Below are 18,050 nucleotides of genomic sequence, written 5' to 3' on the forward strand. Positions count from 1 at the left end.
ATTGGGAAGTACAGATTGGGAGTAATTGTTCCACAGGAAGAGCACAATTGACATGTGGAGACTGTTTAAGGAGCAGTTGTTGCGAGTGATGCCCAAATTTGTTCCTCTGACACAGGCAAGGGGTAAGATTAAGGAGCCTTGAATAACAAGAACAGAGGAGCTTCTCATCAAAAGGAAGGCGGCAGCTTACGTAAGGTGGAGGGGGCAAGGATCTAGCACAGCATTAGAGGATTACAGGTTTAATAGAAAGGAGCTCAGAAATGGACAGAGGAGACCCAGGAGGGGGCACGAAAAAGGCTCGGCAAGAAGATTAGGGAGAACCCAAAGGCATTTTACTCATACTTGAGGAATAAGAGAATGATCAGGAAGAAGGTAGGGCCGATCAGGGATAGTGTGGAGTCTGAGCAGATAGGGGAAGTGAGTTTTTTGCTTCAGTTTTCACTAAGGAAAGGGACTTTTTGCAAATGAAAACTTTGAGGAGCTAGGTAACAGGCTTGAACAGAACAAGACTGATGAAGTTAATGTGCTGGAAATTTTGACAAACATTACGATTGATAAGTCTCCAGGGCGAGACCAGATTAATCCTAGGTTGCTCTGGCAAGCAAGAAAGGAGATTGCTAAGCCGCTGGTGAAGATCTTTGCCTCCTCACTCTACATGGGAGTCGTACCAGAGGATGGGAGGGAGGCAAATGTTGTTCCTTTTTTCAAGAAGGGGAATAGGGAAATCCCTGGCAATTACAGACCAGTCAGTCTTATATCTGTGGTCAGCAAGGTTTTGGAAAGAATTCTGGGGGATAGGATTTATGAATATTTGGAAAAGCATAGCATGATTAAAGGCAGTCAGCATGGCTTTGTGAGGGGCAGGTCATGCCTCACAAATCTTATTGAGTTCTTTGAGGAGGTGACGAGACAAGTCGACAAAGGTCAAGCAGTGGATGTGGTGTATATGGACTTCAGCAAGGCATTTGATAAGGTTTCCCATGGTAGGCTCATTCATAATGTCAGGAAGTATGTGATACAAGGATATTTGGCTATCTGGATTCAGAATTGGTTGGCTGACTGAAGGCAGAGAGTGTTTGTAGTTGGAAAGTATTCAGCCTGGAGGTCAGTGGCAAGTGGTGTCCCGCAGGGCTCTGTTCTTAGGCCTCTGCTCTTTGTAGTTTTTATAAATGACTTGGATGAGGAGGTTGAGGGGTGGATTAGAACGTTTGCTGATGACACAAAGGTTGGAGGTGCTGTTGATAGTATCGAGGGCTATTGCAGGCTGCAGCGCGACATAGACAAGATGCAGATGGAGTTCAACCTGGATAAATGCAAGGAGGTGCATTTTGGAAGGTCGAACTTAAATGCTGAATATAGGATTAAAGACAGGATTCTTTGCAGAGTGGAGGAACAGAGGGATCTGGGTGTGCAAGTACATAGATCCCTCAAAGTTGCGACCCAAGTTGATAAGGTTGTTAAGAAAGCATATGGTGTTTTGGCTTTCATTAACAGGGGGAAATCGGGTTTAAGAGCAGTGAGATTTTGCTGCAGCTCTACAAGACCCTGGTGATACCACACACTTGGAATATTGCATCCAGTTCTGGTTGCCATATTATAGGAAATATACGGAGGTTTTGGAGAGGGTGAAAAGAAGGTTTACCAGGATGCTGCCTGCACTAGAGGGCTTGTCTTACGAAGAGAGGTTGACTAAGCTTGGACTTTCCTCTCTGGAGACAAGGAGGATCGAGGTATACAAGGTAATGAGGGGCATGGATAGAGTCAATAGACAGAGACCTTTCCCCAGGGCAGGATTGACTGGCATGAGGGGTCATTGTTTTAAGATATTAGGAGGAAGGTATAGAGAAGATGTCTGAGGTAAATTCTTTACGCAGAGAGTTGTGAATGCATGGAATGCGTTGCCAGAGGTGATGGTGGAAGCAGAGGCATTAGGGACACTTAAGCGAGCGCTGGACATGCACATGGACAGCAGTGAGTTGAGGGGTGCGTAGGTTAGGTTATTTTATTTTAGATTAGGAATAATCCTTGGCACAACATCGTGGGCCAAGAGGCCTGTTCTGTGCTGTACTTTTCACTGTTCGATGTTCAGACACTGCACTAGAGTGGATGGACTGAAGGAATGTGGTTCTGACAGCTAATCTGATGAGTGGGAGCTACTAGGATTCGGTCAGTCCACCATCTTCTCTCTCTGCAAGAAGCTCACACCGAGAGTGTTGTAAAATGACTAGGGTGATTCAGTCCAGTTAGCTTCCCACCCGCACCTTCAAAAGAAATTAACCCCAACGCTCTCTTGCTTGGCATTAACACTAACAGAGAGATCAGGTTCTGGCCCAGATTCTTCTAGGAATGAACACAGAAGTACAGGAATGTTGAGAAGGCAGCAGCAATATACTGAAGAGTGAGGGACTGGAAAGCAGGAGTTCGGAGCAGGAATGGTTGGGAAGTTTACAGGAAAGATGAGAGGATTTTTGATTATATTCCTCCTCCCCATCCTAGAATAGCTCCCCCTGCTGTTTCATCCCACACTCTCTGCTAGACAGCAGAACCCATTAACATGTTCTCCAACTAAAGAGGCTGATAATCCAATCAATTTTGCCAATTGCTCTGTTGAAGAGAAGAGACTAGAAAGTCAATCGCTGCTGAGGGGCTGGAAGCAAAAAAAGCTGCTAACAGAACAAAGAAGCATGATGAACGGGTAAAGCTGATTGATAGTAATTAATCCATGCGCACTAAGTCATGACACCAATACATACAGAGGGGGAAAGGGGAACAGTTCAGGGACAATGTGATGCCAATTACATTTACCCTCTCGCTCAGTTGGATTGGACAGTCTCATAACAACTTCGGTGCGTTAGATTCAAAGGTTGTCTCTTGTCACCCCTTCACAGGATTGTGAACCATTTCCATTCACTGCACTCTGTTAGAAGGAATTCCCCTTGAAATTGGAGCACCTCACTGCAACATACCTCTTTGTAGTAAAAGTACATGCCCTTGTGGTGAAACAGGAGACATCATTGCTGCAAGTGTGCTTCTTATTGCCTGACCCAGACCTCCCAGCACGACTGTACATGTCACAGTTCGGTACACACACACACAGGTTAAATGCATTTATGTACATAACCACTCACATGTCCCTGCTCACATACCCTTTTTCAAGTTCATGCACACACAAGTCATGCAGGTGGACACAATGCATTTTCTCTCTCATCACCAGAAAGCAGCTAACAGTAGGGAAAATGGGTTAAAACCAGCTGCGAATTGCCAGTAAAGCCAATACTCCAGACAGACAGACTTGGAGAGTGGAGTATAAACATATGTGAGCGTGTAATATTGTACCCAGAACACCAAATGTCTGAAGAACAAACAATTATTTCCAAGTAATACAGTGAACATTACTATGAATAAACTCTGTTTCAGTAATTGAATTAATTTCAATGAATATAAGATGTGTTGTGGCTGTCAAGGTCCAGGAGTTTCTGGGGCAATTTCTTGCTGTTTTCACTCTTGGGAGCACTGACTTCAAGAATTTGGCGTTAGCTTTCAGTATTGGACAGGGGACAGCACAGGTCCTGACTGTATCTGGATCCATCACTCGAAAGAATCAGTCAGTGGCCACCTCTTTCTGCCAGAATCAGAACAGAGAGGAAGGAAGACTGTAACAAGGGAAGAGGACAAGAGAACAACTGAAAGGGGGAAGAGGCAATAGATAGCAAGGAAACCTGATTATGTATGTCCAGTTGGTCAAACTACCCCTTCTACTTATATTGCATATAATCAGTGGCTAACATAATAGCGTTGTGAAGGTTCTCTACATGAACTGCTAATTATAGGTCAGTGTGGACTCTCACTGGGCAGATCCACAGGTCTCAATCATATGTTACATAACAAGGTCTTTGTGATACAAGATTGATTTGGAGGTGCTGGTGTGGGATTAGGGTGTACAAAGTTAAAAGTCGCACAACAAAGGTTATAGTCCAACAGGCTTATTTGGAAGCACTAGCTTTCGGAGCGCCGCTCCTTCATCAGATGATACAAGACCACGGAACTGTTTCTAGCTCACACCACTTCTTCAGATCAATTTGGCCCCTTTGTCTTGGCATTAATTCCTTGAGTTTTCTGCTCAAAACATTCATGATCCACTGAACAGGCCACAATCTTCAAGTGCACACTCATGTCCTGGGGTCTACATCTGTAGCCCTGTATTTCACATACAGATTTCTTCTGATACATTCATGGGAGATTTGTGTTCAAGAATACGTGAAAGGTATCTCTCCTCTCGCTTTCATCACTGTCCAGTTTCATGTGTGCTTTCAAGCATTGAGTAGTACAGACTGCAGCTATCTTTATGAATTCATTGCACTGCACAATACTATCCACTAATGTTAGGAGCTCTGTCTCTAACCTGATCGGATCAGTTGTGCTGACTGTGGAATGGGATGAATGAAACTATAATACACTATATGTTATATTGTTCTGACTGAGCTCCTGCACAGTGTGGGCAGATAAGTTAAACAGCCTCTACAAGAGCTCAGGCAAACTCAAAACAGATTTGGAATCTTTCACAGCATAAGTGGTAACAGAATACACTGATGCATGGACACAGTGGCACACAAACAGAGACACACACACAAATGCAAACAGGCTCACAGAAAATAATTTGTATTTACACAGCTTGTTCAAACAGTCTTTGCAAGGTATTTCAGAGCATCGATGACCGAGCAGAATTTGGCACGGAGTCATATAAACAGATACGTTTGGTCAAAGAGAAAAGGTTTGAAGAAGCATCTTAGACGAGGAGTATGGTTTTGACAGGGAATATCAGGACAGAAACCCTCTGTAGCTAGAGCTGCAGCAGCCAGTGGTGGAACACAAACACATACTCAAGCTCCTCTGGGAGTTGGAAGGTTGCATTTACAAACACAGACCTTCCTGAGCATGTGGAGTGAGGATGATGTAGACAGACTCCGGATTCCCTACCTGCCCTGCAGCCGTTAAACTCAACTCTGGGCAAGCCTGTTCCCTCCAGAGGGCATCCTGAGGACTCCGGTTACAGCTTCACCATTTGAACTCAGACTGGGCTGCTCGTTTTCTGGTCTAGAGGAAGTGGAGGAAGGCTTACTCACTTTCTGGATCTCTTGTCGGGATTCCCACGGACGTAGTAGCCAGGAGCACACTTGTATCTGCAGACAGAACCAACGTCATGAGCTCCCTGTTGACACTTTGGCACTAGCAGCTTGGCATTAGCGATTGGTGGCGGTGTATGGCATTCCACCTTGCAGTACGCCTCGGGCAGTGACCACAAGCCATCTGCCATACACATCAATGAGTGGTTCTCTCCTGAAGAGAAAAAGCAATGAATAGAGTGGCAGCTTCATCATTCTCTTGATTCTATCCTGCAGCTTAACATAAGGGACCTGCAACATGCACAGGTATCATGCATACATTCCTCCATCTAAAGATGTGAAGAATGCCCCTTCCCCCCCAGTGCTATTTTAATGCATACTCAGAGTTTTATTTTAGGTATAAATTGTTGGCAGCTCTTGGGATTTTAAAAGGTTATGACAACAGCATATTTCACAAACATAAAACCCTCGAAACACAGAATTCCAAATCGGAACCATATGTTTGCAAAAAGCCCAGCGTTATTCCACTGATCAATCAAAGGACAATGCTGATGAACGGTGACACTGTTCTGAGCAGCAGCTTGGCAGAACTTCACTCCTCAACAGTCTCCGAAACAGTTTAACTCACTCACTGCCGAACGTGTTCCCTCTCACAAGTGCATTCGAGCATCGGAAAGGTTTATCCTGCTGCTCAGACGCGCACATTTGCCATTCAGACTGCGCACAGGGCCATAGCCATTAACCTCACGGTGAACTCATGGTTTTCCACGTGTTTGATTGGCCAACGTTGCCCAATAAACCCTCTGCAAATCTGGCTCTCGCCAGAGACACTGTGCCGCTGATCAGAGGGACAATGAAAGATTGCCCTCCCATTCAGACAACTTGAGTCAGTCGTTCAGCAGTGAAGTCCTGCAGAGTCAGTGTTTCCAGCAGTGACATGCCCCTGCTTGGTTACAGGCTGCCTAGTTCCAAAGCTAGAGGGCTCCAGTGTTTCAGCAATTGACCATCGGCCTGACATTCAGACATTACACAAACCCCAGCTGGAAATGGCTGCTGACAATGCACTGAATGCCTGCAGATTTGGCAGCTCAGAAGTGGATTCCAATTCAGTCGATCTTCTTCACTTTCCTGCTAAAAGGCAGGTCCGACCCCTGAGCTCCACAACCTCCAATGTGGGTAAAAGCGAGGCAGCAAGGTCCCGAATCCAACTCCAACTGGAAGGCAGGTCCAATCCCATGCTGTGAGCATCGGGTGTGATCCACAGATAACCATACCAACAGCCTGCCCCCCTTCCCTTCCCCCCCCAGGAGTCCAACACACAGTTTTCTATACACAATATAACTCTGTGCCTGTGGATGGTGATGGCCAAGGCTGTGCGTTCTTCCCATCGCATAGTTAACCAGGAATGTCTCCCACTCTTGCTATCTGTCACGAGCATACATTGGAAGGATTCACAAATTGTTTTGACGAAAGCATCAAGCTCTCATCAGGATTATACCAGAATGCCAAATTTCAAATGAAACAACTGCATAAGAAAAGGGTGCTGACTGGTTGGCAAGTGGCCTAAGAACAGTAAAGGTTTTGTCACGATGAATGTACCAGTTAATGACGAGTGACGTTTAACTGCCAAATGTTGTTTGAACATTAAATCAGGCAGGCTAAATAGAATGGTCAAGATCTTGCCCAAAGGCATGAATGAGAATAGCTGTCATCCATTTTGTTGAGTTGAAACAAGTGCAAAGTGTGTACATGTTCTATTTCTCTGCAAGAAAACAGGGTCCTACCTATTAATTTGTGCAGTTTCTAGTACTTGCAATTGTGTTAAAGTTTCTAGAATTGCCATGAAGGTTTGTATAGCTGAAAACATACACTGAAGGCTCAAAGAATGAGAGTTTAAATCCTACCATGCCCACCTCTAGATACCCAGAGACAGTGCTACATACCCCCAGTGTTGATGGGTTAGTTATAATAGTATAGCTTGCTTGGTGTCTTGAGGGTTTGAATGTTGTCAGCAGCACTTGAAGGTTGTCCATTACATCCTGGGAGTTAGATATTGCAGAGCCAATGCTTTTACACTCAGGCAACACCAGGAACCTTGATGAGGTCGCAGAATGGATAGTCACCAAATCTGGTAAATCTGACCACATTGTGTCACTAATAGGTGCTTTCTGAAAGTCAGCAAAATACAGGCTGTGGCATGTAACTGCCAGTAGGTAACAGAGTGTTACTCTCTGCTGATGTAGATGAGTTCTTCATTGTGGCCCAACATCATCAGGGATACAAAATATATAAGATTTCAAAACAGAGTTACACACAGACCAGCAATCATTTAAATTGATGGTGGAACAGCCTGGAGTGCCTGAATGATCTTTACATGGTCTTATGCCTCACATCCCCAGTCAACATTCACCTGTAGCCACCCGTAGCATGACCAGCAACTGAAAGGTCACCTAATAACCTCAGGTACATGCAGAGGGATAGGCAGGTCAATGCAGTAACTCCCTGAACCCAAGTTCGTCTGAATCTCTGTTGCCTGTCTCCAATTCTCACCATGTTCCGTTTCCCTGTCACCCCTGTACTCACTGACCTACATCAGCTTCTGGCCTTGATTGTAAAAATTTCACTCTGGTTTTTACCATGGTCCCATCTTTCCCTACTCTGTAATCTCCTCCAGCAACAGTATGGAGGTATCTGTGTTCCTGAACTCTGCAGAGTCCTCCCTACCCTACCTAAGCACTCCTTAAAAGCCATCTGTTTGACAAAGCTTTAGAACATCTTCACCAACATTGTTTTATGCAGCTTGTTGCATAATGTTTCCTGTGAAGTGCTGTTTGGGTGCACATACATGCCTGTCACATTAGCAGCCTTTGGAATTTAAATTCTCCTCAGCTCCAGGAACAATTATTGAAACCCTTGAAAACTAAAAAGAGAAAATATCTTGTGTAATCTTCAAAATGAATGTGGAAGATTCTTAACTGGCTATGTATTTCTGTGTTAGTGAAATAATTAGCAAGGAGGAGTTAATTATTCCGTCGCTTTACATAGCAATTGACAATCTACTGCATAGGAGAGTGAACAAAGTTTTACGTTTTAGTGTCTAAACAGTTCTGTGCCATTGATATAGAACAAGGGAATAAAATAAGTGCTAACTAATTAAAGCCTAAAAGTACAACTGACTGAAGTAACTGGTCACCTACTAAAGGTCAGGAGGGTCCCTTAGTGAAAAATGGTTTGGCAACCAATTGTCGAACTAATCTAAGACTTAAGGTGCTCTTTTCCTTAGTTAAGGATGGAACACATTCACACAACAGGGCAAATGAAAATTCTCCACTTAGTCTTTGAATACAACTAAGGTGCTCATCTCTGGTATCATTCTGAGACATTAGCTCCACACTCTGCCCAAAGTGGTGCACAGAACTGAATACAACAAACCAGCTAAAGCCTAACCAGTGAGTAATGAAAGGTTTACTGGAATTTCAATGCATCATAAGCGACTCTTGGATAGGCACATGGAAGATTGTACAATGAAGGGTATGTAGGTTAGTCTGATCTTAGAGTAGTATAGAAGGCCAGCACAACATCGAGGGCTGAAGGGCCTGTACTGTGCTGTACTGTTCTATGTTCTATGAATTCAGGTCTGTTCTGCTGAGTGTAAGAAGTGAAGTTACATGATTGACACTGCTCGAGGACACTGACAAGAGGGTCAAATAGGATCCTTCTTTATTCATTCACAAGATGATGACATCACATGCTAGGTCAACATTTATTGCCCTTCCCTAATTACCCAGAGGGCATTTCAGAGTCAGAGTCAGAGTCAATCATATTGCTGTGGATCTGGAATCACATGTAGGCCAGACCAAGTAAGGATGGCAATTTCCTTCCCAAAAGGAAGGCTCACATTAGTGAACCAGATGGATTTTTCCAACAATTGACAATGGTTTCATGGTCATCATTAGGTTCCTAATTGCACATGTTTTTTTCTGGAATTCAAATTCAACCATCTGCTGTGGATTTGAACTCAGACCTCCAGGACATACCTGGGTATTTGGATTAACAATCTAGCAATAGGGGTGACGCTGCGGCTCAGTGGTTAGCACTGCAGCCTCACAGCACCAGGGTCTCCGATTCGATTCCAGCCTCGGGCGACTGTCTGTGTGGAGTTTGCACATTCTCCCTGTGTCTCCATGGGTTTCGTGCGGGTGCTCTGGTTTCCTCCCACAATCTATGGATGTGCAGCTTAGGTGATTTGCCATGTTAAATTGTCCCATGGTATTCAGGGATGTGTAAGTTGAATGCATTAGTCAGGGGTTAAATGTAGGGGAATGGGTCTTGATGGGTTACTCTTCGGAGGGTCAGTGTGGACTTGTTGGGCTGAAGGGCCTGTTTCCATACTGTAGGGATTCTACGACCTCTTTACCACTAGTCCATCACCTCCCCTCGAGATCCTACTTGCCAACAGCAAGATTGAGAAGCAATCTCCTGAGAGGGGGGCGTCCTAATTGGTCACCACTGGACTTGCCTTCCAATTAAAGTCAGTGGATGGATTTCAGATGCTGCCCACCCAATCACATTGCCAGCTGCTCTGTAGGCATGACAGTCCCACTGGGAGACCGTTTGCTGAGCCAGGTTAGGTACCATGAGAGCATGTCAATGCAAAGGTACCCTGACTGGACTCCCCATCAAGTTGGTCACCCTGAAGGGGAACTCCATCCATTGGGTCCATATGGGTCACAATGTCAGCATTATATTGATTAAAGCTTTGCACTTTATGCCTCCAATTCTGAGGGGCTCTCTAGCCTGCCTCAAGCCCCTCACTGAGCTGGGAATCATTTGGAATTGAGCAACAGAAGTTGTGGTCCACATGATAGGCCACCTGTAGGAAAGCATCGTCAGTGGCAGGAATGCTTTGGGGAGCTACACTAAAATGGGAGCCAGCCCCTATTTTCCCTGTTCCCTAACCTCAAAGCCTATCACTAAGAAGATTCAGCCCTTCAATTCATATTAACGTGATGAGGACCATCATCACATTTTGTGCTAGTCAAAAAAGTGCTGACATAAATTGGTTTTGTATACAACAAGTGACTGATCATTCATACTTTGGCAGCACAGCTACATAAAGCTGTGTGGACACAGGTTGGCACATTCACCTGCTATACTGGCAGGATAAAACATTTGCCAACAGTAGGTGTGCTGATCAAGAACTCTTAAGGGCATTAAAACCTGCCATCTGTGAAGTGGTAATGAGAGGAGAACGGAGGTGGTCATGACCTGATTATTAAACTGATTCTTATATCAGTGGAACTATTTTAATAATTCAGAGAACGTGAGTCCACATCAAACTGTGGCAATTTCAAAATGTGAATTTAAATAGAACGTCTAAAAATTTCCAGACAAGAAGAGTTGCAAGTTGATTAACAAAGCTGCTGTAAGAACCTTGGGAAGGGGCTCTAGCTGTAGAAGCTGGTGTAGCCGAGGCACATTTATGCCAATGTGATTGACTCTTAGCTGCTCCCAATTATAGCCTGGTCAATACTTGGTATTATCAAGCCTTTACCAAGCACTGAAGCAAATCAAAGGGTAGGGGTTCAGTGCAACCTTCTTTTGACAACTAGTAAAGGACAACCAATGGCTGGGTATGTCATCAAAGGCTAAACTAGAAGAATCAGCTTTTTTTGTTTAAACATCTAGTTAAAAAAAAAGTATCACTTTTCCTCACTTCATCCACCTGAATCATTCACTCTGTTTCTCTTTCTCCAGTTGCTGCCAGTGATGTCCTCGTCAATATTCCCATCTCATGCAACACTAGAAAATTAGACTAATTACTTGTTATGCTCTTTTATATGAGCTGTGGGGCTTTGTAGTTGAGCTGCTATATTTGCCTACAGAGTGATGGTGCAATGCAAGTAATCTGCCGAGGATCACATTGGAACATCGTGAAGATATAAGAGGCTTCATATAAATGGAAGTTCTTTTCAGAGAATCTTTGTAGAATCCTTACAGTGTGGAGGCAGGCCACTGGCCCATTGAGTCCATACCAACCCTCTGAACAACAGCCCACTCAGACCCATGCCCCCTACCTTATCCCTGTAACCCTGCATTTCCCATGGCTAATTCACCCAGCCTGCATATTCCTGGACACTATGGACAATTTAGTACATGTCGTGCTACTATAACGTGTATTCCAAAAGTGAGAATTGGCTATAACACGATTCACCAACTGTGGACATTGTTTGGATAACATGAACCTTCTACTGAATGGATATAGCGACTTTCTATTAGCGATCTTCTACAGTGCAATTTTCCATAGCACAATGTGTTAAAGGAACACAACTGTCACATTATAGCAGACCAACCTGTATGACCAATCCACCTAACCTGCACAACTTTGGACCGTGGGAGGAAACCAGAGCAACTGGAAGTAACCCATGCAGACACGAGCAGAATATGCAAACTCCACACAGTTGCCCAAGGCTGGAATTGAACCGGGGTCTCTGGTGCTGTGAGGCAGCAATGCTAACCAGTGAGCCCATTTTCAGTGCTGCCTCTTTTCTCCCTTTTCCAATCCCCTACACAAATTCCACCCTAAAATTCTTCTCTTGCCTTGCTCTTCCTCCTCCATGATGAATTATCACTTGATTTTGGCTTGACATTTTACTTCTTTTCCAACCTAGTTTACTGCATCAGGTGCTCCTGATGTGGTCTTCTCTACAATCGGGGAGACCAAACGTTAACTTAGGGAACGGTTCACCGAGCATCTCAGCCGGGCCTGCAGGGGCCGACCGGACCTCCCAGTCACCACCCATTTTAAATCCCCTTCCTACTCCCTTTCCAACATGACCATCCTTGGCCTCCTCCATTACCACAACGAACCAAACTGCAAATTGGAAGAACACCACCTCATCTTCCGCCTGGGCAGCCGACAGCCCAGAGGACTCAACACTGAGTTCTCCAATTTCAAATAGCCTCCCTTCCCTTCCCAGCCTCTCTCCCTCCCTTCCACTCCTCCCAGCATCTACGGGAGTCATTCCCCCCATTGACCAACCAGATCATACCCTCTACCTGTCTTCACCTATTCCCATTTCACCACCCTGCCCCCACCACCCCTTTATCTGCAGCTTCCCCTTACACCCACCTCCAGTCCCGAAGAAGGGTTACACCTGAAACGTCCATTTCTCCACCTCCTGATGCTGCTTGGCTTGCTGTGTTCTAGCCTCCTGCTTGTCCACCTGACCTTTTATTTTACTTCTACACACTATAATACACAGGTCCCAATCTCAAACATAATGCAATATACAATTTTATCATCTGAGAGGCACCTACAGCTTGACTTGCCTCTTCTTTAAAATGAAAATATTAATGTTCATACTTCTGCAGAGCTTAAGCACAGAAAATAAAAAAACACATTGCACATCTAAGCTACCAGGATAGGATGCCACAAATTGTAGAGACAATTCCATCTAGAAAAATCCAATGTTTCTAAAGAGTCTGCTTTGAATGGATGGGGGGATAATAAAATCTCCTTACCATTAAATTATGACAAACTACTAAACTCTCAAAAATGCTTCCAAAGCTGACGAGCAAAAAAAAATGTTGCACTGAAATTGAACACTGAATTAATCAAGGTTATTAATTCGAGAAAATTAGAGTAACTTGTGTGCTTTATTTTATGTTGCCCTGGCATTGCACACTGCAATTCAAACTTGCTTTTCTGTACCAGTTGGTCCCTGGTATTGCAGGCTCAAAAGGAGTGTATAAAACTACTGTCGGTGATCGTGACGATGATATCTTTCATCGATCGTAATAAACACCCATTTGGTTCACCAATGTCCTTTAGAGAAGGAAATCCACCATACTTTTCTAGTTTGGTATACATGTGCCTCCTGAACCACCAGAGTGTGGTTTACTCTTAACTGGGAGAAAGTGAGGACTGCAGATGCTGGAGATCAGAGCTTAAAAATGTGTTGCTGGAAAAGCGCAGCAGGTCAGGCAGCATCAAAGGAGCAGGAGAATCGACGTTACGGGCTTCAGGAAGAAGGGTTTATGCCCTGAAAGTCGATTCTCCTGTTCCTTTGATGCTGCCTGACCTGCTGCGCTTTTCCAGCAACTCATTTTTAAGCTCTTTTACTCTTAACTGGCCAACATTATAGATAGATAGATTCCCTACAGTGTGGGAACAGGCCCTTCAGCCAACCAGTCCACACCCGACCCTCCAAAGAGTAACACACCCAGACCCATTTCACTCTGAATAATGCACCTAACACTATGGGCAATTTAGCATGGAAAATTCACCTGACCTGCACACCTTTGGACTGTGGGAGGAAACCGGAGCACCCGGAGGAAACCCACGCAGACACGGGGAGAATGTGCAAACTCCACACAGACAGTCGCCAGAGGCTGGAATCGAACCTGGGACCCTGGTGCTGTGAAGTAGTAGTGCTAACCACTGAGCCACAGTGCCACCCTTATGATAATTCTGGACAAGTTAAATTGGATCGAAACCTGGTTTGATAGACCATGAAGTTTTATTTTTGCAATTTGTCATAGAGGTCAGAGGTAGAAACAAAGTGCACACAAAGGATTAGAAGTATAATACAAGGCGAGTGGATAAATCACTGCCAGTTGGAGAGCAATGTGGGAAAATGCAAACTTGATCATTTTGGCAGGAAGAATATAAAATTAGCATATTATTTAATTGCAGTGAGTGCAGAAGTCTGCAGTACATAAGAACATAGAACATAGAAGAATACAGCGCAGTACAGGCCCTTCGGCCCTCGATGTTGCGCCGATCCAAGCCCACCTAACCTACACTAGCCCACTATCCTCCATATGCCTATCCAATGCCTGCTTAAATGCCCATAATGAGGGAGAGTTCACCACTGCTACTGGCAGGGCATTCCATGAACTCACGACTCGCTGAGTAAAGAACCTACCCCTAACATCTGTCCTATACCTACCCCCCCCTTAATTTAAAGCTATGCCCCCTTGTAATAGCTGACTCCATACGTGGAAAAAGATTCTCACTGTCGACCCTATCTAAACCCCTAATCATCTTGTACACCTCTATCAAGTCACCCTTAAACCTTCTTTTCTCCAATGAAAACAACCCCAAGTGCCTCAGCCTTTCCTCATACGATCTTCCTACCATACCAGGCAACATCCTGGTAAACCTCCTCTGCACCCGTTCCAGTGCCTCCACATCCTTCCTATAGTATGGCGACCAAAACTACACACAATACTCCAGATGTGGCCACACCAGAGTCTTATACAACTGCAACATGACCTCAGGACTCTGGAACTCAATTCCTCTACCAATAAAAGCCAGTACGCCACATGCCTTCTTCACTGCACTATTTACCTGGGTGGCAACTTTCAAAGATCTGTGTACATGGACACCGACATCCCTCTGCTCATCCACACTAGCAAGTATCTGACCATTAGCCCAGTACCCCATCTTTTTGTTACTCTTACCAAAGTGAATCACCTCACACTTAGCTACATTGAACTCCATTTGCCACCTTTCTGCCCAGTTCTGCAGCTTATCTATATCCTGCTGTAACCTGCCACATCCTTCCTCACTGTCTACAACTCCTCCGACTTTCGTATCATCTGCAAACTTGCTCACACAACCTTCTAACCCCTCCTCCAGGTCATTTATAAAAATGACAAACAGCAATGGTTCCAAAACAGATCCTTGCGGAACACCGCTAGTGACGGCACTCCAAGATGAACCTTTGCCATCAACTACTACCCTCTGTCTTCTTCCAGCCAGCCAACTCCTAATCCAAACCTCCAACTCACCCTCAATGCCATACCTCCGTATTTTTTGCAGTAGTCTACCATGGGGAACCTTATCAAACGCCTTACTAAAATCCATATACACCACATCAACCGCTTTCCCCTCGTCCACCTCCTTAGTCACCTTCTCAAAGAATTCAATAAGGTTTGTGAGGCACGACCTGCCCTTCACAAAACCATGCTGACTATCCTTGATCACATTATTCCTATCCAGATGTTCATAAAGGGACTGGATGGCTTTGTAAATGAATCACAAAAAGGTAGCATACAGGTACAGCAAACAATTAGGAAGGCAGATGGAATGTTGGACCTTACAGCAGGAATTGGTGAACTTGCTACAACTGTACAGGTTGTTGATGGGAATTGTGCACAGTTTCCTTAAAGCGGGATATAATTTGGAAATAGCTCAGAGAAAGTTCACTCAGACAATTACTGGGAATGAAGGGACTATCTTGTGAGAAAAGGTTGAACAAGTTGAGCCTCCCCTCTTTGGAGTTTAGAACCATTGAAGGCAACTTTACTGACATGCAAGATTCTGAGAAGGAATGACAGTAGAAACTGTGGGGATGTTGCTCCTCATTGTTGCTTGATTAGCCTGTGGGACAGTTGTCCCAGTTTTGGCAGAAGGCCCCCGATGTTAGTTAGGAGGGCTTTTCAGGGTTGATAAGGCCTTGGTCAAGGTCGGGTGATCCATCCGATTTCATCTCTACTATCTGAATTAGTCGGGGTTACATGGCTTGTTAGGCCAGTTGAGAAGTGGGGAGGCAATGGACGAATGGTATTATCACTGGACTTAATCCAGAGACCCAGGTAATGTTCTGGGGACCTGGGGTTCAAATCCTGCCAGGACAGATGGCAGAATTTGAATTTGGTGCAAATAAAATCTGTATTTAAAGGTCCAATGATGACTATGAATCTATTGTCGATTGTTGTAAAAGCCCATCTAGTTCATTGCAGTACTTGAGGGAGGATGGCTGTTGGCTTTACCTGGTGTGACCAACATGTGACTCCAGACCCACAGAAATGTGCTTAACTCTTATCTGTCCTCTGTTCGATTAGGGATGGGCAATAAATGCTGGCCTAGCCAGTGACACCCTTGTCCTGTGAATGAATAGAAACAAATGATCTTTAACAGTCAGCCACTGTGCTGTGAATCTGGAGTTACTGGTAGGGCAAACTGGGTAGGAGGACAGATTTTTCTTCACTAAAAGCTATTTGTGAAGCAGATGGGTTGTTACAACAATTGACTGATTTAATGGTCATCGTAAGGCCAACATTTGATTCCAGATTACTTCAATTCAATTCAAATTCCACCATCTACCATGGTAGGATCTGAACCCATATCCCCAATGCTTTAGCCTGACTCTCTGGATTACTTGACCAGTGATATTTCCACTATGCTACCATCTCCTGCTCGGGGCTAATTAATGACCACAATTATTTGGCCAATGGGAGTCGGCAGCAATGAGTAGAAGTCCCAACATGCAATGCTGCTTAGGCCCCAAGGACAGCATCTTCGTTAGAGTCCCTTTCCCTCAACTGTAGGCAGCTCTCTCACCAGTGATGCTGCCCCAGTGTCACTGGACCTCACCACAAACTCCCACCTGCCCCACCGAGCCTCCTGTATTGACCACGCTAAATACCTGCTACTCCCACCAGCGTACCATTCCATCCTGCTCCTGACACTTCTTCACTGGAATTGGATGTAATCCTGACAGGGGCCACTGCACTTGATGGCGCTGTTGGTAGCGATCAGATTGGCCAGCAGCTGTTGAAGGTGGGACTCCCTCCCTAGATGTGGGTAGAAACTTCACCCTGAAGTACTTGTTATATATTCCCTTGTCAATCTGTGTTTAGAGATGTTATAACACAGCTCTGGAGTAAGTGGGACTTGAATACAGCTGGGACACTATCACTGCACCACAAGAGTTTTCATTATTACACTATCAGAAATATTTTCTCATCAATCTGTTCAGAGACATTATGGCACATCACTGGAGTAGGTTGGACTTGCACCCCAGTCTCCCAATCCAGGGGTTTGGACACTACCACTGTGCTACATGAGGAGCTATCATCAATCTATTTCTCTAATCAATTTGTCTGGAGACATTATAACACATCTTTGCTGCAGATGGGACTCAAACCCAGTCCAGAAGAATAGACAATACCACTACACAACAAGACAGCCCCTTGAGGCACTTATTTAACTTTCCTTCCAACATTAAACATCTGTGATAGGTTCAGTACCTGTGAAGTTATCTCCATGAGTGGGGTTACGTAGCTCGCAGTGAGCCAAATGGTCTGCTTTTAACAGCCTATGACACTGTAAAGTTACGTAATGAATGCTGACAATGTCCCATTGCGTGACAGATATCAGAAATGGTAAACACTTGACTCATTACACAGTGTGCTTCACATGGCAATTATATACTTAAAAATCAACCTCTGCTTCGGTGAGGAATGAACATAATTTCCCAACTAAAGCGTTTACACAGATTGGTCTTGTCATAAATTTTCCAACTGGTGAATGTTGTCAGATCCCATTTCAAGTTGTGATTACAGATAGTAGGGCTTTTGTTGAGAGAAATCTTGGACGACTAAAGCAGGCAGTGAGTAAACAGATAAAGAAAACTTGGTAAATAAATCCCAGCTGTTTAGAAAAGTGGTTGCTGCAAATTTAAACTCCAATCAAATATTATTTTTATATAAACTGCTATTAATATTACTGCTGGAATTTTAATGTGCTTTGAATCAATTGAAAAAAATAAGAAATGATGTTTAATAAAGTATGATTAGAGACACACCTACTTATGTACATTACAAAGGCAGGTTGTCCACCAGCCCAGCCAACTCAACTCATTTACTGCCTATGATCCAAGATTTACCTAATGTGTAAGTTTGCCTCCAATTGGGTATTTTACATAATGTTATTACAAATAGCTAATACATCCAAATTTTACAATCTCGGATACATCAGGGTCTGGGCTGCTATTAAGTTACAATAGAGCACCATGCTTGAAATGGATTGAGGTAAGATGGAGTATGAGATTATCTCAGGTCACGTGTGCAGTGATGCTATCATGAGCATGTCTTTTAAGGACATGCTAACTGTGAGACAGAACGCAACAGCTC

At 44.3% G+C, this 18,050-nt stretch overlaps 1 protein-coding gene across 1 annotated transcript in view; it reads right to left on the minus strand.

Moving 5' to 3' along the window:
- The window catches only part of pappa2 (pappalysin 2), a 416,790-nt gene that overhangs the window by 129,535 nt on the left and 269,205 nt on the right, over nucleotides 1-18,050 (minus strand). The window contains exon 16 of the mRNA XM_043700014.2: nucleotides 5,124-5,337. Within this exon, the coding sequence (XP_043555949.2) occupies nucleotides 5,124-5,337 (214 nt within the window). The remainder of the gene's footprint in view (nucleotides 1-5,123; nucleotides 5,338-18,050) is intronic.

The sequence above is a fragment of the Chiloscyllium plagiosum genome, unplaced genomic scaffold (genome assembly GCF_037043375.1).
Source record: "Chiloscyllium plagiosum isolate Xiang-an unplaced genomic scaffold, Cpla_swu_hap1 HiC_scaffold_9, whole genome shotgun sequence".
NCBI classification, from domain to species: Eukaryota; Metazoa; Chordata; class Chondrichthyes; order Orectolobiformes; family Hemiscylliidae; genus Chiloscyllium; species Chiloscyllium plagiosum.